The 24,984-nt window shown below is 38.8% G+C and overlaps 1 protein-coding gene across 11 annotated transcripts in view; it reads right to left on the bottom strand.

Annotated features, from left to right (window-relative positions):
* The window catches only part of MAGI2 (membrane associated guanylate kinase, WW and PDZ domain containing 2), a 757,279-nt gene that overhangs the window by 51,632 nt on the left and 680,663 nt on the right, over positions 1 to 24,984 (bottom strand). For 4 of the 11 annotated variants that reach the window (XM_086745763.1, XM_086745773.1, XM_086745836.1 and 1 more), the window contains 5 exons: positions 19,836 to 19,927; positions 13,923 to 14,115; positions 12,825 to 12,911; positions 10,534 to 10,782; positions 1,880 to 1,927 (listed from right to left, as the gene is read on the bottom strand). In XM_086745763.1, coding sequence (XP_086601889.1) covers positions 1,880 to 1,927; positions 10,534 to 10,782; positions 12,825 to 12,911; positions 13,923 to 14,115; positions 19,836 to 19,927 — 669 coding nt within the window. The remainder of the gene's footprint in view (positions 1 to 1,879; positions 1,928 to 10,533; positions 10,783 to 12,824; positions 12,912 to 13,922; positions 14,116 to 19,835; positions 19,928 to 24,984) is intronic. The other 7 variants (XM_086745852.1, XM_086745810.1, XM_086745819.1 and 4 more) reach the window with 3 other exon arrangements.

The raw sequence follows: 24,984 nt of genomic DNA, 5'->3' as shown, positions 1-24,984 counted from the left end.
ACCTCCAACTGGTGTTTAAATCCAGTTGTTTTATTTCTTTTCTTTAAAATAATATATCCTCAAAAATTCTTACATTTAAAGACAACTTGGGAAACATGAAAGAAAAAATAATCAAACACTTTTGGGGAAATACCTAGGCTATCAATGTTCATATGGTACAAAGCTCTATCAGGAGATGTGTTCAGAACACTCCATCACCGCAGAACAAATTTCTCAGCCCTCTGATAAAAATTCCCTGAAGGTGATAGTGAAAAACACAAATTGCACATCTCATGCACAGTCACAGTACACACACCTCAAAGGGACTTTTCTTTCCAGTACGGACGCAAGTTTTGTTTACAGTGTTAAAAATTAATTTTCTGAGAATTAAAAATATGTGAGTACTCTGAAGTGCAAGCCATAATCAAACTGCATGCTTCTTTACCACTATAGTTCAGGTAAGAATACAAATTAAATTATAGTGTTAGTAATACAAACACAACTAGCGTACTTCAGAAATGTTTTGCTGCTTAAGAAATACACACTCAATTTATGCCACAATGTCTAAACCTTTCTACTTAAAAAAATACATTAAATATGAATAACAACATTGCGTACAACACTTGCATTTATTTTGCCCCTGATGCCGATGTATCACTGCCGTGCATGCGCATCAGTAAGTAAATAAGTACAAGAGTAACGTGGCACTGAAACAGTTCACATTCACACAGAGCCTTTCGCGTCAAATCAATTCTTAAAGCATCGCCAAGTATCATTTAAGGTAAGACTAAAACGTGCCTGCTTCTGGTATATGTGATACAAGATCTCTCTGAAATTACCATGCTCATACTACACATCCGTGCAGATCTGAAAATGAGACACTTAGTAGGAAGAAAGAAGGGGAAGTATTATGGCTGAGATGCCATAGTTAAAATTCCCATGCTTGCCACTTCTAACCCTAAAGAAGATGTTTTTGCTAGCCTAATTAATTAAGTAGGGACATACTTTCAGTAGTGAGGGAAGAGGAGGTGGGAAAGTCTATTAATTTGCAAGCACAAATGTTTTTGTCAGGCTTCTTGCACCTGATGAGGGAGTAGAGCAGATGCCTGCATGTTTGGGATGCCTGCTAAAATCGAACCTGGGGGTGGGAGAGCCATGAAAGCCTGAATCAGCTCCAGATCGTGAGAAAAGGGAAGAAGGGAGAAAAAGGACAAAAGCTTTATTCCTTTTTCTTCTTAAACATAATGGCCTTTACCTTCCTGATAAAGGAAACTACTCTAAATGTTTTGGCATCACTGTACTCCCTTCATCCTGCCATGCTATGGAAGGACCAACAGCGCGACCTTCAGAACAAAGCTCACGTCTGCCAAGCTACCTTTTCTACCGCACTTTGGTTTTGGAGGATTCAACGCCACTCTTCCGAGATTGTGTTGGTGCAATGTGTTGCCACACCGTCTTACTGCGGAGTGGGGTGTGGAAAGCTTTTGCACAAGGAACCTGAGTCTGCAAGGGAGGCTACTGGTATGCCATGTCAGAGTTTAATGGCAAATCCAATGAATTACTAATGAAACTCACAGCAACTCAGCAGAAGCTGGTTTCTGTGCATTTCTGGATAATATGAGTAGAAGTTTATCTCCTGGCTCCTGCTATCCCAGTAATATCCTAAGGAGCTTCTGGTCTCCGCTTGCTCTCCCCTGAGTCTCCTCCTGTGCCACAATATCCTGGCCTCCACAGTCCCTGCTGCTGCCTTGGGAGGGTAGAACCTGATTTATTTACAAGCATGAGTGCTTCTAAGGGATGCAGGTTATCTGATATGCAAAATGTGCATGAAAATATTAACATGTTAGAATATGTTAGAAAATTTTTAATTTTTAAGAGCCTTTGGTGGTGAAATACTTACTGTGAAGGGATAAGGAGATACTCTCATAGGAGATTAACTGGGTAAAAGCTATGGAACAAAGGTAGAAATGAACTGTGAATTTCCATAACAGAGATTTTTTATCATTCAGAATGGTCACGTCTAAAACAGGCGTGGAAGAACTGTAAAACTGTCAGTCCTGAGTGGGCTGAGTGAAGTGGCAGACAAGATTTCATGAAAAGAAATGCAAGATGATGCACATGGGGAAAAAAATAACCTTGCCTAAGCTTAAGCAGGGATGGGCTCTAAATTAATTATTACCACTCAGGAGATCTTGAAAAAAGTGTGCCTACTTCTCTAAAAACATAAACTTAGTAAAACAGCAAACAGAATTTTAAGATTTAGAAAAAGAGTAGCAAATGAAACAAACAGTACTGTGCACCTAAAGTTTGAGTATTGCTGATAGTCCCAGTATCCTCACTCAAAAATCAGAGCACTGAGCTAGCAAAGACTCGGAGACAGACAGCACAGCAGTCAGAAGCAGAGAACAGTCTCTGCCCAAAGTGGTCCCTGCGCTCACTGTCTGCAGCTTGGAGAAGAGAGCTGGGCAACCTGAAGGGCCAGGAGAATGAAAGGATTCAGAAGGGGATTAGACAAATTCACAGGGGGTGGATCCACTGCTGATTAAATCAGCAAGTCCTGGCTGTGAAAGCTGAGGAGGTGCCTGGGAAGGTCTCTGGCTGCTGTAGGTGCTGTCCTCTCTGCCACTGGTCATGGCCAGGGACAGTGCAGAGCTCCACAGCTCCTCCATCTCTCCCAGCATCACAGAGCTCTTCTCAGGAAGAAATTGCCTATGTCTGGCATTTAATTATGGCTTTGTTAACACATCATATTTTTTTTCGTAAATTGCATCTTCAGTGTTTTGTTTTTATCTAAGATGAACATTAATAATGGAACCCTTTAAAGGAAATCTCAGATCACTTGACTGGTGATAAATCATTCCACTCCTCCTTAAAAGTTTTTACTCATCTATTCACACCTCTTTTAAGAATCCACCACAAGCTGTTCTCCAAACATATGCACATTTTGAACAGGGGCAGCACATGCCTGGATTAGACTCTGCAGAGAATTTGATCCATTTATTTCAAAACACAGAGTTACCCGAGTAGCATTTAATATTAGCAGGCTATACAGAAACACTTGGATTTGTGGAGTTTTTTTTTCAGGAATGCTATTATTCACGCTAAGAGTGAGCACAGAAAACAAGTTGCCACTTTGGAGCACAATTAATTTCTTAGTTCTCTCAGACTACACAATGGATGAGACTGCAAGGGAAAAATATGATGGTAAACAGGGGTTTATACAGATTTTTTAAACTGCTGAAAATATGGGAAATCAGCGAGGTACAGTTTATATGTATATGAAACATACAATTCCTCAAAACAGATATATAGATTTCTTTTTTTTTTCTCTAACACTATGAAATCATCCAAAGTGTAATACCTAAGAGTGATATATATAGATATCTACATTAAGAAAAAAAATCCTTCCAAGGCAGAAGTCATAATCCTAGATCCAAAAAAAACCTAGCTGAGAACAGCAATGCTGCACAAGTATTTCTTCACAAAGGATCTTATGATGTGATCTAATTTTTCTGCAGTGTGTTTTCTGAAAAATTTGTGACTTCAGAGAGATTTGAATCCTGAGAGCACCAAAGCTTCGGTGCCATTTGAAGCTATCAGCCTCTCCCCCTAAACATGCCCCAGAGATTTACAGCATTTGTCAGGAACACAAACTGACCCAGTGCTGGCATCTAGCAGCTGGCTCAGAAGGCAGTTAATTGTGCAATGATCAGCTCTAAGTTCATTATCAAAAGAGAATTTAAATTAAAAAATTAAGAGGCAAAATGACTTAAAAGAAATTTTTGCATTTAGAAAGTGGGTAGAGTCTGCTTTCAGTAACTTACTGATAACTACAAATTCATTTTTTCTCTATATTAATATTTTTATTTGATAAAATCACCCACTTTTACTCTCCATGATCTGAATTATCATCCTTCCCACACCTTCTTGTCACAGAAATGAAAGAGTAAATTCTGTGGCTTTACATCTGAGGGTCTAGGTGCTTGGGGCAGCTGTACATAACGCCAGAGCAGTTGCTGAATACAGATGCTGCTTCTAACACTGTGTATTTCTATCAGCCTCTTGCTTTTTGGAAATAAAAATTATTTCTCCTCACTTGGGAGACCCATATGCTGGAAACAGCTGATTCTAAGAAGATGTTACCAACAAATAAGGCTTTTCTGGTTTACATAAAGAATTTTTTTTTTTTTTACATCTATTCAGTTCCTTTAGTCATAACTGTCGAGACTTTATTTCATAAAAAGCAACTTTCCTGTTTTTTCCCTATATAGTAGCTAAATGTCAAAACCCATCACTTAAGGGGAAAAAAAAATCAAACCTCTACTTTATCTATTAAACCCTTCGGTAGATAAATTCTTGCAATCTTTTCTAATGTTAATGGATATAGATAGTAAAACAAGCAAATGAACCTTCCTGAGCCAGCTGTCCTTTTCAACTTTATACAGCTGATCACATGAATATTTATTATCTACTCAAGTCTCAAAAGGTGCAAGAGTTTTCATTCAACCAGCAGGCTCCAGCATGTCAGATTTTAATTGGGCGAATATATTAAATGTAAACATCTGTAATTTCATTGTTACTGAATAATCTAAAATTTGGGATGCTTGTATGACGGACTTTCTATCAGGGCTAATATTAGAATCAAGATAAAATATTTTCCTGAAATTGATGGGCTATTTTATGTGACACTTATTTGCAAAGCAGAAATCTGTGGCATGCTGCATAGTTGCAGATGACAATTATCCCTTTTGTTTATAAGGTTAATGAACTTATGAATTGAGACATCCTGGTGTGTGCTAATAAGGAGCATATTTATTTGCATAGCATCATTTTGTCACAGGCAGAAGAAGGTAGGTGGGAAGGAATGTATGTAACTTAGAAATCTGAAGATCTAAGAAAAAATTAATGGAATTTTGGTACCTAAATACAGATTTCTCCTGAAAGCAAAATTGGGCCCTATGGAATTGTTAGAAAAACCTTGATTCCATCCCCAGATTTGTGCTAAGAAGACTGGCAGAGTTTGTTCTCAGAAAACAGAAGAGCAGCCCCACGAGGTCCAAGTGACCTATTCAGGAACATGCAGGAGGACAGAAGTCACCAAGAGAGGGGACTGATGTGGCTTCATGCTTTATTCTCCAAAAATCTCAAATAGCCAATTGAGTAATTCATGGCTGCAAACTGCAACAATGTATTTTCGATGATATAAAATATCTCTTTCACTTCTTAAGGTTATTGCATTATTATTAATTATTAATTTTTATTAATTATATTGATTTGAAAAACTAATCTTGTAACAATTTCTTTTAGCTCCAAATTACACTATCAGATAAACACGCTTAGAAAGTGTGGTTTTGTAGCTGAAGAAGCAAAAGAACTGCTCAAACCTGGATATCAAAGCCAACTGGAAATGACAAACCAGATCCTTTGCCCACAAGTCACAAGTATCTTCCACAGGGGACTCACGCTGCAGGTGGGTTTTCACTGCTCTGTACCAAAGACATCCGAGCTGGGATAGGTAGACATCCTAATTTTCAAAGCTCTTTTTTCTTTAGCATTTGCAGATTGGTCACAGAAAATTGTATCCCCAGGCACCTTCTTACCCAGGAAGGAGCATGGGTGAAATTGCCACACAAATAACTGTCTCGGATCACGCCATTATCATTGATCAATACACTGGTTTTTATCTCTAAACTGCAAGGAGTTCAAAGAAACTCTGGGGCTGCGTGGGACTTATTTTAGAATGCTGTTTTCTGCAGTCAGCAGAGGCTTATCTTGGATTTACGGTTTTTAGTTAAGACTGCATGTTTTGAGAAATAAGAGAAACTTCTTTCTTTAGAAAATGCAGCAGTCATTGGCATATGCAGTGTAGAGGCAAATTAAATCTACAACTCCTCTTCTGCTAAACAGAAGGAAGATCATAAGAAATATGCACAATCTTCCACCTTCAATTTTTAAAAAAATGTTTATTGATTATGCCTGTATTTTCAGTTTGTTTACACTTTATAACTGTACTAACTGACAGTACCTGCTACAGTAAAATTCATGGAAATATTACCAACTAGCTGATTTCCTTGGGAGTTGCCAGTTAATGAGATCTGTTTACAACACATGGTTTCTTTCTACAGAAATAAGGATGTTAAGAGATTTACAGGGGGTCAGTCACAAGTTCTTCTCCGAGAGGAAGCTGCATCCCAAACACATGAAATAAAAAGCAACAGGATAATATGAAGTATGCAGGGACAAATGTACTCCATAAAGCTCCGGGACAAATTAATACAGAAATTTCCTTTTGGCCATTTCCAGCTGCCTGCAAGAGCTTTTCCATGGGATGCAGATAGTGAACTTATCTTGATACCTTAAAAACCTCCACAAGAATGGAGTTTTACCACAGAGGACACACACTATTGAGTATTATTCTAAATGTAATACAACGGGTAGATTAATTAATTCTGTTTCAGTATTTTAGCTGTAGTGTGACACTCAGCACTGTTGTGTGGGGCGATGCCACTCCAGGCACAGCTGCACCTCCACGGCCTCATACATTGCTGCAGGGCGCACGGTCAAATTTAGGTGGCCTGTCTGGAGAAGAGATGAGAGCCAAAGCATCCTTTAATGTTGGGATAGGGTCTAGGGGAAAGCATGATAATATGTTTCAGGGTCAGTGGAAGTTGTTCCTTTCATTAGGAACAGGTCAGGAGCCTGGCCACGTGAATTTTCTTTTTTTAATTTCTTAGCACTCTAAGATCCTGTGGGTTCAGCACTGGCCAAAATGTCTTGCTCCTGGATGTCCCACTCAAACATGGTTCTTTATGCAATTTATCTTCTTTTACTGATATGATTTTGAAGCATGGCTTGCCCTTGACCATGCTTTGCCCCGTGAAATCTCTTCATTCAATCCTTGTCACTCGTTTTCCACTCCTGATCTATCCCACATCAGAACTGTAGTCTGGTGCAAGGTAATCCCTTGTGCTGGATTAGAGAACATCCCGAGCAATGCTTTGACAAAGGGGAGACAAGATTTCTACTGTAATAGAACACAGGAAAATAAATGTGCCACAAGAATTGGATGTTTAAGCAAGTACCAGTAAGCCAAAAATTACATCCAGACCTAAAGGCTGACTCCTAACTACTTAATAGTGATTTATTTAAATGACAGCTACTACAGTGCTGCCTATCACAAAATGTGAAAAAATAGTCTATTGCCTAATTACGGCTGTAATCTGCCCTCACTCTGTGCATGTACCAAAGGTAAAAAAAAAAAATGCTCTTAGTGTTTTGAAAATTTCTGCAAGGCAAAGGCAGGTCTGTAAATCAACAACGGTGATAAACCCCTTGGAAAGAATGTCGAAAAAAAAGTTGACCAAGACATTAAGCCTTGGAACAAGAATGACATCCTCAAGTCTGGGAGCTCCCAAGCCTTTTGTGGCTCTTTTCCAGGTCAGAGGGAGCATGAAGCACTCCTAATAGGCTATGTGGGAGCAGCGCACATCCCACCAGAGAGGGTGGGAAAGGGATATGAGATTCAGCTGGAGCACTGCTCCTCTGACTCCATGGAGTGGTCCTACAGCTTCACAGCCAGAGCTGGTTTTAACTCCCCTGGCAAACACCCAGAGGGTGAGCTTTTGTGTCACCCCTTGAGCTTTGGGCCAACTGCAAAGCAGCAAACCCATGAACCTGCAGCTCTGAGGCTAGAAGCAAATCTGACTGAATGGCTAACTCAATCTTAACAGCACTTGAAGCACAAGCTGCTAGTGACACAAGGTTCATGCTCCTATACTGAGCAAGAGCTGTTGTAATTTGTTGGATTGTAAAAGGTAGTTTATAAGTGTGATGTCAAGAACAAGGAAAACTTTCAGGGTACGATTAATTTCCTTCTTGAGTAAAAGTGATGATGATACACTTCCAAGTCCTTAAGCCTTTTTCTTTTACAAGAAAGTACAGAGGGGAATAGAGTCATCAAAATAAACATTCTTAGATCAAAAAAGCTCTTCTTCACTTAGTCCTGAGGATGCTTCCAGTGAGATGACTTCTTAGGCTATGCTATTCTGAGTAGTGTCTGCCACTACAGGATATTCCCTTTTCTGATCTATTTTGCCCATTTTGATTCTTTCAGTGTTGTCTTGCAATTACTACATCAACATTTAATTGTGTGTGTTTAGGGTATGTCTGCACAGTATCACTCTATGACTAGTGGGGATGTATGAGCTGGAAACAAGCACACTGGCTCTGAAACCAGAAACACTGGAACTATAGTACAACGTTTCACCAAATAATGTACTACTGCAATGAGAAGTGAGCGACTACCAAGGTACTTGACATGTTGCTGTGCAGATCTATATTCCTATACTGATGTAAGCTATGTTTTGGCCATTACATCTCCTACATCCAGTTGATACTTTCCTGCTGTTAGTACACTTTCTATTGTAGATTGTGCATTTTAATCAAAGGATTTTAGGTTAATTCAAGCTGGTAGGAACCTCAAGAGGTCTCAATGGCTGCTGCTGAAATTTTTCTTGTCTTTCTTGTATTGAAGGGCCCGAAACTTGGATTCTGTATTCTAGATGGGTCCTAATGTTTGCTGAGTAAAAGAGGATAATAATTTCCCCTTAATCTACTGGCTATAATCCTGTTAATAAAGCCCAAATTACTTAACCTAAAACAATATTAACTAAAGAAAATTAACCTCCCTTAAACCACAAATAGCCAATGATTTTTAGGCTGGTTTTGTTACTGATGACAGATTATGTCATTTTCAGCTTATTTTTTCTTAGAACAGAATTCACATAGAAAGGCTATTTTCTCCTCTGTTCTGCCATTGTCTACAGTAAATGACATTTTTTGGTTCATTGCCGTTCTTCCAAACTTAGGATTTGAGTGCCATTTGGGATCACTGAAATTCAGTGCAGTTATTATTTGAATGAAGTTGCTTGTCACTTCCACAGCAGACTGTCATTTTCCTTTACTATTGGAGGTGTTCAACCGAGGTTCAACAGTAGCTACCTATGTAGTTGCTTGGGGAGAAAGAAAAGTACCACAAGATTATGTTGGAGGATAGGAGGCAAAGCAAGATCTTGAACCTGGGTCTGTTGTACTCAGCAGAATACTCAAGCCCCAGAACTTTTCGTTGCTTGGGCATATTCTGTTTCTCTATCTGTGAAATAGTTTTCTTGAAAAACTCATGACTGACTTAACTGATTAATACATATGTATCTCTATATCCTCTATGGATTTTTTTTTCCTGTCTGATCTTCTGCAAAGAACTTCCAATTGGCTATTATATTCAGTAAAGTGAAACCTCAGAGTCCCAAGAGGCTAATGATCTATGGTTTTGTTACAATATTAGTTCTGTCAGTCATGGAATTTTAAAATTCTGCTGAGGTAATGTGAAAAGTAACTCTTTTAATAACTGCATGATCATGAAATACTGCAAAGAAGTTCTCTGAGATCATTTGCTACTGTGAGATATGGCTTTCCCAGTACTCTCTTAGCTGCTTTTCTGTTATGAATTTAGAAGAGTGAAGTTTGGCCCTAAAAATTGAAATTGTTATTTTATTTCCTCAGGAAGCAGTTTCGGGCAAAAGAACAATTCCTTCAAAACATATTTTGAAAGGACTACATCAGGCTGCAACTTGCAAAATGACCAATGTTCTCACTTGTTTTGGTTTTTCAGCAGTGGCTAGCATTCACAACTTCAGATGGATTGGGTGTGAGATGTTGATGTCTCTCAACATAAATGCTTCTTCCTTCCAAGGCGCTCAGCTCACAGTTGGTTAAATACCACTTGAAACACCCAAGGGCATCCCTGTGCCTACAGCTCCCTGAACCAAAAGATCTGAGTCTCCTCATCTGCCTCACCTCTCTCTAGATGTACCTAGGACACCTCAATGGCACCAGATGCCTATATTAAAGAAATAAAATTGAGATCCAATGAACATTAGTTTTCTGGAGAAAAGTGAGCTGTAATCATTAAGAGTGCATCCTGTCACTATATTCACTATCTCCCTGTACTCTATCGTACTATGTATAGTCCAGAGACTAAAAAATTCCACTTCTCTGCACCTCTGTCTAACCAGTTTTCCCATTTTCCAGTTGCTGCTGCAGTGCCCTATCTGGACAGCTGCTGTCATGGTGTTTGCTCTGATCTCAGCTTTATTTCAAGTTCCTGAACTTCATCTTAATTCAAAAAAAGAAAAAAGAAAGGTGTAAGTCAGTTGCATGTGGGGGAATAATTTATTCACATAACCCATGTGGTTACTTGCAGAGCGTCTCTCTGGGATACAGGAACAGAGAAAATCTACTTTGTGGGTGAATCCTGTCGTACTCTGACAGCCAAATGAGTGTGTGAAGCGCAGAGCCTTGGAAGCCAGAATAACTTTTGGTTTTGTCTGAGGCACAACAGAGAAACAAATGGTGCCCCTGGAAGCAGCCTTAAAAGTCTCTTCAGTTTTAATCTCTGCAACAATTAATTAGCAGATGTCAGGTTTTAATTTTTTTTTTTTTTTAAATTTGGAATGCCCTTGGAAAAATATAAGCTGAAAAATGTGGTTTACTTACTTATTGTAGATCCAGATTCTGGCCTGTTCAGGGAACTGATGATAACAAAGCCAAAGCCTTCATTCTCCTTGCGGTGGATCACAACGTCGCTGGTTTGCAGGCTGTGAGAAGTGAAGCCCTCGGGGGGTGTAGCATTGCTACTCGATGCGGCGTGATTACTGTTAGCATAAGTAGTGTAGTCACTTCTTGGAGAACTGTGATGCGTCGACACGGAGCCTGGGCTTCTGCCATTCTCTGGGCACGGTTCTCCTACAACATAAATCACACCAGTATTACAGTCCGACTCGCTCAGTGGCTTTGTGACTTACACTACATTTGCTAATGCAACGTGAATACAGTTGACTGTCTATAGCCCAGACTACCGCAAGTATTAAACTAAGCGCTGTAATAGATGCAGAGAGACAGGGATCTACAAAATTATGCAAAACATTCAAGGGTAATCAGATAAAGCAAGCATGAACGCTCACTGCTAAGCTATCTACAGGACAGGAAAGGAAAGTAAGAAACAGTGGCTATCTGGGTTGCAAAAACATTAGCAAGCATTATTCCCTTGTCTGCTGGTGGATCTGTCATCAAGAAAAAAAATGTGACCATCTAATCCAATATAAAATTATTTGTGTTTGGGTTAAAACAATTTAAACAGACAGCTAACATAGAGTAATTAGGATTAGCTGTGTAATGTTCTTCTCACAAGTTGATTAGCATGCTTAAAAGATGTTCATGGAACAGAGCAGTTATACAATGAAAAACAATCACAAATGGTTTTTCTGTGGGTGTCACGACAGAAGCAGTACTCATTTAAAGGTTTAGAAAATGCTCTTATATGGTGAGTTGGAAAGGGCAGAAGTGAAAATGGAGTCCATCCACACTTCAGTATTGCTTTATAGTTACAAGAACAGGGAACAAGTTAATTCTTGTGGGATTACACACTTTTTTAGTACAAGCTTTTTGGCAATTGAAAACAGTAAAGTTACACTTCCAGATGGGAAAAAAGATTTACATTCCTCACATATATAAGTTGTTTACACAAATCAGTATTTATCAACAGTTTTAATACAGAACTTTCAGATGAATGCAACTAATATGTTCTCTGTTTGGAATGATGAGAGTGGCAGAGTCATTCTGCTGAACGCATGAAGAGCTTACACATACACACATATATCCTAGGAAGAGAGCTTGCAAATTAGACCTTCAGTATGTATATATTAATAAAATAAACATCATCCAAGGACAAGCTGTTGTTTTCTCAGTCGGGTGCATCCTTTAGCAGTCCTTCTGCAACTATGAAATAAAGTGATTAGAGAGAATAAAGAAGAAGAAAAACAAACAATTATTATACTTCTGCATTAGAATTGAAAATCTCCAAGAGCTATTGAATCAAATCTGCAACTAAATGCCATAGTCAGTGACAAGAGAGATCTAATTTTCTGGCTGTCATGTTTCAGAAAACTGAATACTGTTTATGTCAATACGGCTGCAACAGAAAGGAAATTATCTTACCCTGCAGAATGACCAAGAGCTGGCTTGGCCATAAATGAATGCAACTGCATGCCATTAAGAAAGGAAAAAAAAAAAAAGAAGAAAGATAAAGGAGTAAAAGTTTAAATGGCTATTCAATGGTCAGCTGTGCAATAGATATTAATCAGAAAAATTACATTTTGCTTATGCCTGTGAAAAAAATAGCATTTTAGTCCATGTTGTTCTGAATACCACATTTTCCTAATCAAATTGTTTTCCAGAGCTTGTGAATGGTGATTTTCTGTTCCAGATCTGGGTAAGTATCTGTGCAAAATGGTGATTCCAGGTGAGGGCTAAGATACACACATCAGCTATCGGGCAGGTGAGGAAAGCCCCAGATCCCTCTGCTGTATGCATTCTCACTAGTGAGAAATTCACACCAAATCAGCTGACCTGATGCATTAGTATTGCATTTTTCACTCATGTACAGCAGCATCAGTCATTCTATTTTTTTTTCCACAAAGCTTATGTTGTAACACACCAAATTAAAATCCTGTTCAGCTCCTGAAATACTTAAACGATAATGAGTTACACACTATTCTCCTCGGTGTGGCAGTCTCAAGGCCCAATAATAACTCCAGGTGTCTTACCAGCTTGCTTCATTTTCTGTGCCAGGAGACCAAAGTGTCTAATAGACCTTTTTACTTAATTTTTAAGGAGCCGTAGCGAAGCCTGGCATCCACTCTGTGCTAACCCCCTTGCTAATCATGTCTGCAGTCTGTACAGCCGGCTGACCCGGGAAAGGTGCTAATCGCAAGCGCTCGGCGGATTACCTTGGTTATTGGCCATTTTCCTAGCGTTGGGGGAGCTGCGAGGGGGCGTCGTGCTGGGCGGAGGGGGACCTTTCTGGCTGGAGGACTCTGGAGTCAGTAACAGAAGAAAGTCAGTCCCGCGAGAGCGTGGCTGGCAGGGAGCTGCGGTGCCGCAGTGGGAGGGGGACTGCGAAGACGAAGGTGAGTGGGAGGGCGGCTTTTTGGCAGGGGAGCGAAGGGGAACAGTGCAGGCAATGACAGCAGATCTAGGGCATGGGAAGGCAGAAGACAGGACAGCCTGGCAACATGGTTTTGCTCATTTCTGGTGCCTCAGTGAAGTGTACTCACCACAAATGTTTTAAAAGTTCTTAAATAAACTTCTTTCCTTGTGTAAGCAAAGGTTGCAATGGAACAGCAGCAGATTCTCCCACTAAAGCTTTAGTAGATGCTGCCACACATTTTTCCAGGTTCCAGTGTTTTTCAATAATTGAAATAGAGCTAGATTAAATGTTCAACTTACTTCCGATTCTTCATATCATTTTAAGTTTATTTTCTGATCATGTCTGTTTGAAGGGAGGATCCGGCCCTGTTCCTAGGAGCTGCTTGTGCTGTACAGAAGGTTTTCAGACAGCTTGCATTGCAATCAGGGGGAAAACTTCAACTAACATCAGTGAGACCAGAAATGGGCTTTTAACACATACAAGACTGAAATGAGTCCTTGCCCTAAACAGTTAACAGTCTTCAAGCTTTTCTCTGTTTGCTTATTGACACGGTCAGCTTTAACACCTTTAACTTAGGTGAATGCTTTGTCCCAGAAGCGGGCAAGAGGAGACAGCACAGACCAAGACAGTATGGAACAAATCCAGAACACTCATGATCACTACACCGGGTTGCCAATATTGTTTCCACTTCTCAGAGAAACAACACTCAGCTGCAATGTTTTTGTCACAGAAATGAGGGACACATATTTACAATTATTCTGTCTTCAAAATGACACAAACATTCAATTTGACTTTAATTTTATCTTTTTTTTTTTTTTTTTTTTTTTTAAACAGCATCTGCCTGTGCTGCCAGCATTGAACTTTAATTTTCCTTTCATCTTTCCCAGCATTTACTCACCTGTGGGTAGCACCTTTCTCCTCACAGTAAGATTCACTTGCCCGTTTCGGGCAGCATTATGCATAAGATCAATCACGTATCGGTGGGTTTTGCCAGCCACTGGAATCCCATCTACATACACCAGCTCATCGCCAGGATGGAGTCGACCATCTCGGTCTGCTGAGCCCATGGCAATTACTGCTCCGATGAGAATCTAGGCAGCAAAGACACAAAATCCCATCATGTATACATTGAGCCTCCAATTTAGTGCCATGAACGTTGTAGTGATTTTCCCTTTCTGTTGAAAATGTTGATGATTCAGTGCAGGTGAAGAGATCTGCGTGTGTCTGAAAGCTGTGCTCCTTCTCTGTGGGTATGATTAAAGATGCTTCCTTGCCTTTAGTAAGAAGGTAAGATGTTTCCTGCCTGCGTAGGAGTGATACACCTGAGCATCCTGATCTAGATCTCGACTTGCTATCTTCAACTCAAGACAATTTGTCTAAGAGTGCTGTGTTTATATAGACTACATTATGTAGAAGATCTAAACAGATTAATTCCACTTAAGGGTCCTTTTGACTTAAAATTAGTTAGTCTGCATATTTCTTATCTAAGGTTCCCCACTGCTGTGTGGTGTAAGCACTTGGAGTAATGCACTTGAGGTCAGGAGTGGAAGTGACCCCACAACATGGAGTTTGCTTTGGGACTCTAGGGGAAAAGAAGTGCTATATGAAATGTTGTTACTCATAATGAATAATTTCCCAGGTAGTGGTTGATTAGTAAAATGGAAAAAGAGGAAAAATATCTGCTTACTCTGGGCAGATGCTGTTTTCCAAAATCAATACTTAAACATAATTTGTATGAGACATATAAACTAGTAAAAAATCTGTTCAAAGCCTTTTAACGACTTTCTCCAATTTCTATGCACATAAATTCTCATAATTTATTAGAAGAAGACATATATATTTTCCCTGTGGAATAACTGGTAGAACAGTTGAGATTGATTCAAACAAAACCTGCTTTCTTTGAAAGAATATTAAAGCATTCACAGAGCATGTTCCAAATTTTTCTTTCTCTTGTTCAGCGTGAGAGTGAGCACAGACTGATGGATATGACATGCCATGTGACAATCTGCTTTAAACAATAAAAGATAAAAGGTATCAAGTATTGCTTTTCATGAGGAATTGTGAAGGCTAGATGTGGTATTCACACAGGTGATCTTGTGGGGGTTTTTTGTGGTCTTAGCGGCAGAGTTTCGAGTATCCCAGCAGAGTGTTTAAATGAAAGCCCATGTGGAGCCTGGAGAATCTTCTCCACTTCCCAGCCTCCCTTTGGCTCACTTTTGCTTTCAAAAGTCAGCAAAGAGAGAACATGATGCAGCGTTTTCTTGCTTCCTGGTGTTTCTGGGATCCTGTTAAGCAGTATCAGGCTGAGTTGCCAGAGAGACTCTTTCAGGTTCTCCATTCTGTTCTTCAAACAGTGAAAGAAAATACCTCAGAGCTTTGGAACATACTTTGTGCAAAATCCAACTATGAAATATGTATTTATGCTCCTTACTGGGTAGGAAAAAAGCTATCCAAAGCTACATTTAGCTAGACCTTCATAAAGCATCCTCAAAACCTTTACTTTTGGGCATGTCATATGAGTAAGAATGTTTTCCTAGTCATCTTGAGAAGACCTTCTGCAGCTTGGAGGATTGTAGGGAGTGGTTTCCTCCTTTGGTTTTATTGAGCATTTGCAGTTTCTTTAAAATTGGCTGCCAGAGTACCGAACAATTTGTGCATCTTTAACCTTTGGAGAAACACAAATGCAGCTCACAGCATGGTATGTCATCAGTATCTACAGAAAAGTGCAAAAACTCTTTCCAGTTTTGACTAATTAAGTAATTATTGCTGATATTTCACATATCCACAGTGGAATGTGATTGTGTTACTCATCTCAGTGGTGGAACTGACTCCTAACATTAAGTAGCACAGTCCCACTTTCAACATTTCAGGTAGGTGTGTTTGTCAAGATGATGGCTACCATATCTGTTATTTGGTATATATATTTAATAGCAAGGTTAACTTAATTTTCCTTCTTTTTCATTTTCTATGTCTGAACTTGTTTCTTATTCAGTATCTGCTCTCATTTCATGGCTGAGTACTTTCCATTATAGTTATAAATCCTACAAGCAAAACACAAATTAGAAAAATATTTATCAGGACTATATTACCTCTGTAATGCAGTTTCATACTGACATGAGATTGCTTTGAAAGTGTGAGGAAAAGGATGACGAGATGTAAGCGATAAAAGGAAAGGTTTCATCTATTGCCTGAGATTAAACATGAGAAATGCTGTGATTAGGAAGATTGTGACAGAGCATAATCAGAAATTGAAGCCTGAATCTATTAACTCATGCATGTTAATCTGTTTTGATACTGAGTTTCTTTGTGATTCTTGATGATTATTTGACTTCATGTTTCAGTTTCACTGAATACAACACAGTAGCTTCACAGGCACGTAGTAAAATTTAAGTAATAGATAGAGAAGGTGTGATTCATCTCACCTAATTTTAAGTGTCTGTGATGTCTAAATCAAAAGTAATCATCTGAACTCTGTCTAATCACCGCTAAAAATAGGAGCTCCTGAGGTGTGGTCCGCACTATCCTAACGTTTTGCTCTATGGACATCTGTTATGTCTTAGAAATGTTTGTTTCTTGGCACTGATTAGAAAAGGAATATAGGCACACATCTTGCAGACATTTTGAGAAGAATCCCAGTCAATCTGAGTCAATCTGTGTTGAAAAGGTGAAACTCAGTGTAATTATGTACATGTTCCCATGAATTTGAGTTTGAGCTGCACAAATGTATCCAAAATAGTTCTCCACTTTGGGACAGTAATTTGCAGCTTCAGTAAAGTTCAAGTTTATGTATATTTGCAATCTTTCAGTGATATTATAATTCACTGTAATAGACTCAGATTATCTCTAACTTCTCAAGTTACCCGGAGATGTGATAAATATCTGGTGTATGATCTCATGAGTTGAGAAGTGACTGGAACTGACACAATCCACAGTCTTGATATTTGAAATTTCTCAATAAATGTCTTTTCTTTGGAAAGCATCTTTATGCTTACAAATATGGAAAGCGGAGTACTCCAGGAACACTTTCTCCTTCTAAGGTGCCGGGTAGCTGATATAACTAGAAAGAAACTAGGCTACAGTCCCTTTTACAGTGTCAGTATTATCCTCCCAAAAAAACTTCATGTGGATTCTGCTTCTCTCAAAAACTTATTGCCTTATGCTGAAGAACCCATATTCCTCTTTAGAAACCAAACCACAAAGACAAAAGGCAATGAAAGCTTCCTTTTGTTCTGTGTTACTTGACTGCACAGCAAGAGAGCCGAAACAAACATTTCAAAGTCTCTCAGTTCTTGTTTCATAGGAATTGCAGGGGTTTGGAGGACAGGCAGAAACTGCCTCTCCTTTTCTGGTGGTGAAAGGAATAGGAGGCTGCAGGTAGGCTGTCCATGGGGAGCAGGGATGCAGTGGAGGAGAGAGAAGAGAGTTCAGAAAGCTTGTATTTTGAATACAAAACAGATGGAAATTAAAAAAAGTGGAGAACATCTGTTTTCTTTATCAGTGATGAATTTAAGCAGTGAAAACAAGTAGATGGACAACAAAGAGGGAGTGCGAACTGAGAAGTTCAGTATTGAAGCACCTAGCTCTGAGGAGGTGCCTTTTTGCCTCGGAGGATTCTCAGCCTCAAGCTAGGATCTTTCCTGAGGACTTTGAGATATAGTTTGTGGGGAGACATAGAGCCCGTTAGATTGATACGTCTGAGGGAAAAATGCTTTCGTATTTGCAAGCACTGAAATAGAGATAGCAACCCTGGGGCTAAGTGCAGGCTGAGAGCAACTGTTCAGCAGGACAGCGAAGCATCTTAGAAAGTGGTTCACAGAAGGCAGCATTTTCGGTCCTGCTCTCCAAAACCAGCAAGGTGCTTATCTCTGTGCTTGGCATCTGGCTATGACTCTTTGACTTTGGACAGTAAAGCCAGGTCTGTTCTTTGCTGAAAAGAAACCAGAAAGAGCTGCTTCCTCTGTAACGGTTCAGTGCCTGATCAGTAGCTGGGAGGCAAAGGACTTATTTCCAAATTCCCACTCTACTGGACTGTTGAGCAGAGACATAAATTCAGATCTCCCAAAACTCCGGCATGTATTCTTAAGGTTGCAGTCCTTTAGGTTGAAAGAATTCCATTTTATATAAATAATCATGCTTTCTTTAGGTGAGGCATTTGAGCTGCACTTTTCTCCATGAGAATGTTGTAAACCTCCAAACTACAAGGCCAGCCAGACATTCAATCTGTGACTACTTAATTATCCATTTGTAATTAAAAAAGCACTAAAGGAGACACCAAGACAGACTTTCCCAGAATACTGAGCAGCCTTGTAGACAGGGATGCTTTCCTGGGAGGTGGAAAATGCCACTAGACATTATAGTCCAAAGCAGGTAGAAGATTTCCAAATCTTCCACTAGTGCCTGTTCTCAGCAGGATAAAATGATAAAATGGAACATTACCTCTAGCGCCTAACAGATTTCCTTTCTGATTTCACCCAGCAGGCGAGCTTTGAGAACCCATACTGGCTGGGCCATCCAGAAAGGACAGGAAAAATGCCTCGCTGGAGAATGTGCAGATGATGGCTCAGGGCCTCATTTTATGTACGCTGGGATATGCTCCATGGAAGAAAGTTAGATGCCAGAGGGACTTCAGCCACACTGCAGGTATAGATGATGAAACAGTGTTGTTCAGGAGTCCTTCTGTACAGCTACACCTTAGTTAGCTTGGAAAATCATTCCAAAACACTTATTCTAAAATAGGGTCTCTGCATTTCAATCAGGACTTGAAGGACCTACTTTAGAATACAGTGCATTTGTTTCTTTTTGCAGGAGGCATCAGTAAACTGTTAATATTTATCAGTACTTTCACAGATGTTGACAATTTTAAAATAGTGAAGTTTGTTTCTGAGAGCCATGTGTTGGCTCATGTTAATGCTTGAATGACTACGCTATTATTCGGTATTAATTTGAATATGGAATATATAAATCTATCAACTAGTTATACATTGCCTAAGAAATGTGGTAACACAGGACTCAGATGATGCATAAGGTTGTGATAATAAAATGTTATAATTATTGACTTGGGATTAGTCCTCACTGACAAACCATAGTTAACCAATAACTTCTCAAAGTTATTCTGAAGGAGTACTAATTCTGCCTGCCTTCTCAAAATTATAGTATTTACATACATCACTAATTTAATAAAATATGTACACACGTATTTTAAAAATTGTGTATATGTATTATTTTATATTTTATTTCACCCGCAATGAATCTATGTTGACTTTGTTACCTGTTATTTGGTTACAGGAAAGTCTCCCTACTAATCATATAAAGCTACCATTTTTATGCCTGATGCATCACATGATGTGTCATCTAACCTGGAACATGGACTACCCTTCCCTGGTGGGCCCTTCTGTGTTTCTGGAAATAAACTGCATTGTCAACAGTATCTTTTAATCTTATGCATATATATATACAGTCTGCTTACGCTGAACAGAGTCATGCATAGTCTTACATAATCTGATTTTTAAAATCTGCTTCAACTCAGTTTTGGAAAGTCAAGATTAAAAGATGTAAGGTCACGCTCCGCAGTAAAGAGCTGAATGATGCACTGTTTCGAACTGAATTCCTTATGAATCTAACTTAATTTACTGTGACATCTTTTAGATGTGGACAACCTGAGAGTCCTCTCATTTTCTATGGATGAATAAAAAAGTCATTTTACTTACAGCTTTAACATGGTGTTCATTTGGGTTCAGCTATGTAGTAACATTTTTCTGACCTTTACACAGATTTCAAGTTAAAAAAGAAAAGTCAGGAAGAAATAACTCACAGGCTGTCCAGGCTCATCTCCTCCCAGGATCCTGAAGCCAAACCCAGACTCCATTCTCCGAAGGTGAACATCCAGCTCCTTGTAATCGGGACCTGGTTTAAAGGGAAATCCCACTGAGCAAAGTATTTTGGCTTTGTCTCGAGAATTAGCACCATCTTCCCTCCCACCTTGTGTTCATTGCACATGACTAATGGCATCCTGGTTACAGCTGGTGGAAACAAATGGGACACAATGTGTTGAACACAGACAAGAAGGAGACTTGAAAATGTAGATATCTTGGAGGATGATTATGTTCAGTAGAAATCACTAAACCAAGCTAGAACACATTCACAGGAGAACAGTACTGGAAAAGTCTGTCCAAAATAGAGGTTATAAAGGTGCCTTCTTCCTACAAGTGACTGCATAATATACTGCTGGCATCCACCTCTGGCTTTTAATTTGTGTTTTCCTTGCAGTTCATTAAAACCTAAAGAGAATAAACTGAAATGGGAGATAAAGATACATAGAAAAATTATCAGTCCAACTTATAAAAGATGAATAATCATTGCAGGCCATTTTAGTCCCACAGACAGATATAAAGCAATATGTCTTTTTATGTAATGTATCTTTAAGTACTTCGCTTTCAGGTAATACCTTCAATAAAGAGTTTTGACGAAAGATGTTCTTATAAGCTCTGAGTCTTAAGGTTTAAATGGAAAGCTAACATCATTAACCTGAAGTCCTTAATGCTACTTAATTAAAGTCTCAACAGCTTTATGAATCATTAGAATTGCTCTTCCATATGTCTGCGTAACTTGCCTGTAAACATATATTCTGCCCTGGAATATATCAATTCAGGAAGGTAGTGTTTTTCAAAAGTCAGTTTCTTATAAAAGTGTCTTTAGCTTCATTTGAAAGAGCCCATTGCTTTGGGTCTTGATGCCCTCAAAATACAAAAGAGAAATTTTTAATAAAATTTCAAAAATTATAAAGTGAAACAGTAAGCTGTTAGAGGACTAAGTCTGTTTTGACTGTCGCTTTGTCTGAATGTTCAGAGATGCTTTAGGCTCATAATTTGAAGCAGGACAGTGATTAACAGGAATGGTCTTTTGCACAAATTGCACTTTGGCTTACAAATTGTGACAGCTTTTGGCCAGTGTCAGCTTATGGCTGACCCCAAAAGACAAAAAGAGATGAGTGGGTTTATTTCAGCAAACTGTTCACAGTGCCTCCAGATGTGCCTTGTTTTCTCAGGAGGGGAGGGACTACAGATGGCTGAAACACGGCACTTCCGCGACTCTCGTTTCCAGATCCCCCCCAGCGCCAGCGGTGGACACCTCACAAACTGCAGAGTCAGACAGATCCCAGCATTGGTCTGGGATTAAAGCTCATTCAGTTTTAGTTAGGTCTTGCAAAGACAGAACTACATGCAGTGGCTCTATGCGATGACCATACAATAAAAATCCTCTGTAGACAGCAGCATAGTCATTGTACATATATTGGTATGAGTGAGACCGAATCACAAATATTTCAGTTAGTAAAATAGAAGTATTACCTTTCCCTACCAACTTGTTTCTCATGTATTTAGAAGACAAACCCAAACAGATCCTAACTGCTTATTATCCTCCTTTTATTTTTCAATTTATTTGATAAGTGTCTCAACAGTGAATAGAAGAACAAATTAAGTTTGTGCATGTACAGTATGTTAAATTCATGCAAATATTGTTTCAAAGTGGTGAGGGGCAAAGGAATTTTAAGATGAAAGCAATACCTTATCTCAACCTGATTTGCTGTGCCTGAGTGTAACAAGGATGGGGCTTAGTACTAGGGAGAAGGCTTTGTAGACAGACAGAGTAGGATCACCATTTACAGCCCAGGTCTAACACTCACAGGCACTGTTTCCAGCAGTCTGTCACCAACCAAGCACTACCTTTATTTGCACACACATGAATGAATACGCACACTTAGGAATACTTTAAGAAAGTATAAGAATGTCAGGTTGTGAAGTATACACGCTTTGGCACACGGGGATGAAAACTTCCCTCAAACACATATGTTGACAAAAGTGATCCAAACCAATGTCGGCACCAGACTCCAAGATAAGTCCTACTATTATTTTTTTTTTTTATGCTGTTTTTCACCCATTTAGAATGGAATAGGTAGGCCAAGTTGACCATGAAAAGGTTTAGGCTAAAAATACTGTATATGGGCGTACTTTTCTATGAGCTCTAACACAGTTTGGAAGCCTTTGGATTAACTGACTATGCCATCATGCTTGCTCCGAAGAATCTTCCTCTCCAAACGGCTGGAAGCCTATGGAGCCCGTTCTCTGCCAACTCTTACCAGGTGACTGAAAACTGCTTTTAAAAAATAACGTGTTTCTCTGTCCCACCAAGCAAACAAAACATGGGACTGGAAAGGATCCCTGGGTCATCTAGTCCAGCCCCTTGTCATTGCAAGCCTCTGCATGCAAACAGCACACACACCTTATCACTAAAGAAGACAGTGGACGCCTAAGACTCTTTGTAGCCTTTGTAACTTGGTCACCTGCCTCATTCAGAATTTCAGTGATGGATTGCACCTCATGATTTAACTTACTTTTTCACAGTAATATCGTATTATCTCCAGCGACTGACTAGTACACTTAAGAGCGTTTCCTCCACTGTTGTTGCTGGTTGTTTCAGCTTTCATGTCTGGCATGACACAACTACCTTGCCTGCACTGACCAGCTCTCCACTGGTCTAGAGACAACTACACCATAGATACCTGAAGTTACATGTCTGAAGGTGGACCTGATTTCCATCCTTAGTTTCTGTGCTTAGATCATTCATGAAAACAACACAGAAGACTTATCGCAAGGCTCTGCACTATTACCCTTTCAGTCTAGAAACTGTTATTTTAGTAGAATTGTTTATCTGCTTTCCAGCCTTTCCTCTTTATGCTTTGTGCTAAGCATGGTCTTCTCTACGCTAACATGGAAGTACTTCAAGTATAACTGGCATTTTGTAAAATGTCTAGTGGGAGTCTAGACTGATTAAACATACATTATTTTTTTGGTGCAAAAATTCAGCTACCAGGTTAGTCTGACACAATCAATTTTTTGTAAGCACCTTCTGCATTAGCTCTCAGTTTATCACTGTATTGACAGTCTTTAATCAAAAATATGTTCTAAAGTCTTGTGATGATGAAATTTATTTTTTCTTGTTCCTTAAAGACAGGTAGATTGTTCACTACTATCTGTTTTTACTACAGGAGCACATGCTTGGCAGATTTACTGAAAGTCCCTATCATGTGGCAGCAGTTTCAATATTCCTGAATGTACATTGATCAAGTATTCTTACACATATAAGTGATTACATTTCATCTGTTATTTCTTCAGCGCTTGCTTCTCTATGATTCTGGTACTTATTTTTCCTCACAAAGGATCATTAGATAAACTAAATTTTGCCTTTTCTTGCTGGAGCAAATTTTCAGTTGATCATACAAAGAAAATTACCTATACTTACAGAAAAATGACACTCCTGTGCCTTGCAATACACTGCAAACTGTTGGTTAATATAACTTCATTATGGAAAATACACCTTTTTTTTTTTCCTCTTTGTAAACTAGATTAGCACCTTGTAGTTCACGCCAAGTAAGAAGCAATGCACAGGTTTGCAGACCTGGGAGTCAAGCCAAGACTGAATAAGTATAGTCTTTTGCACAGTTTGCTTTTCCTTCAAGTCAGCTTAATACACCTGAATGTCCCATCTCCTCTCATTTCATTGAAAGCAGAGTTCCAGCTTAAGGTCAATATTTCTGATTGTATAATATAGGTATCCTGTGCAAGAATGACAATGTTCCCTGTTCTCCCTTGCCTCTCTGCACATTTATATTAGAAAAAGAACTTTAGGTTTGCCTGCTAGTAACTTCATTGTCTTTTCTTATAGTTGTAGCATTTTGTTTCTTCTTTTTGTGTAAAGGAAAAATTTCTTAATCATTTGGCTTAGAGAAAAAAAAAGCAATTCTTTTTGCTAAGTTATAAAACCAGCTGGTTCCCCAGTGAATTTGATAATGGTATTGGACAAGCTGTGATCTGATCATTGCTGCACAGTGAGGATGGTAAAGAGCATTGGGAAATTCTGCTTTCTGGTTTCTGGATGATGGGGAATTTGCTTTAAATGTAAAGGTACCAGAATAGATTGTTACTGAATAATAGTGAGATCTCATAGGTGAAGCTGTGATTATCAACTCTTAGCTAAATTTCTGTACTGTATTCATTTGAATTCCTAGGTGAATTCCACATTGATAAGTGTATATACAATTGTTTCTTAAAAGGATGTAGAAAAAATATATCCCTGAAGATGATTAATTCATTTTCTATATGAGTCAAGTTGCACAAGTGCTATGTGATTTTTATAGTGATAAACCTGGTATTTGGGATGATGCTGTAAATTTTGAAAATGATTTTTTTAAATTAAACCTCTTCTGTATTGCAATTAGAACAAGAATGAAGAGCTTTACTGTAATAATTTTAGTCTTTGTGGATGTACTCAACTTTCCAGCTAAAAATAAAAATTAATTTGGACTCCTTTGCTGAAGGTGGTGGAGATTTTTGTTCCATATAAATCATTACTGTGAATTGCTGATTGTGATTGACACAAATCTACAATAACTTTTAATCTGTGGTTCAGATGCTCTTGAAAGATGTGAAAAGCTTGAAAACAGTCCACTGGTCTCCAATGTGAGTAGCTTTTTAAAAAACATACACATTTCCTCTTGATATTTATAGAGAGGAAAAACTGGTAAATAAAGACATCAGTGCAAAAATCAGAAAAGAAAAAAAAAAAAACCAAAACCAACCTGGTGTGCTAACAGAGTTATTCAACGTATAAACCCTACTGGGATATGCAAAACAGCCCAATATCACATTTAGTTTAGGATCTCTGTCCAGCCTGTGTAGGACTAGAAAAGACTTCAATGGGATTGTCAAAACAACCTGGTTTAACTGTTCACTTAACAGGATCACATTGGGAAATCATATATGCTACTCTTTAAACAAGTTCATTGGCACTTTACAAGACCGATGTTGATTCAATTACCTGAAAAAGCTTCTGCTTTTGAAAGTTTTTGCTTTTAGGTTTTTACACGACAAAATATATCTATGAGAGCAAGGAATGAGTGGGTCTGC

The sequence above is a fragment of the Chlamydotis macqueenii genome, chromosome 1 (assembly GCF_036417535.1).
Source record: "Chlamydotis macqueenii isolate bChlMac1 chromosome 1, bChlMac1.mat, whole genome shotgun sequence".
NCBI lineage: Eukaryota > Metazoa > Chordata > Aves > Otidiformes > Otididae > Chlamydotis > Chlamydotis macqueenii.
The sequence above is the reverse complement of the archived record's forward strand: the minus strand, read 5'-3'. Positions and strand labels throughout refer to the sequence as shown.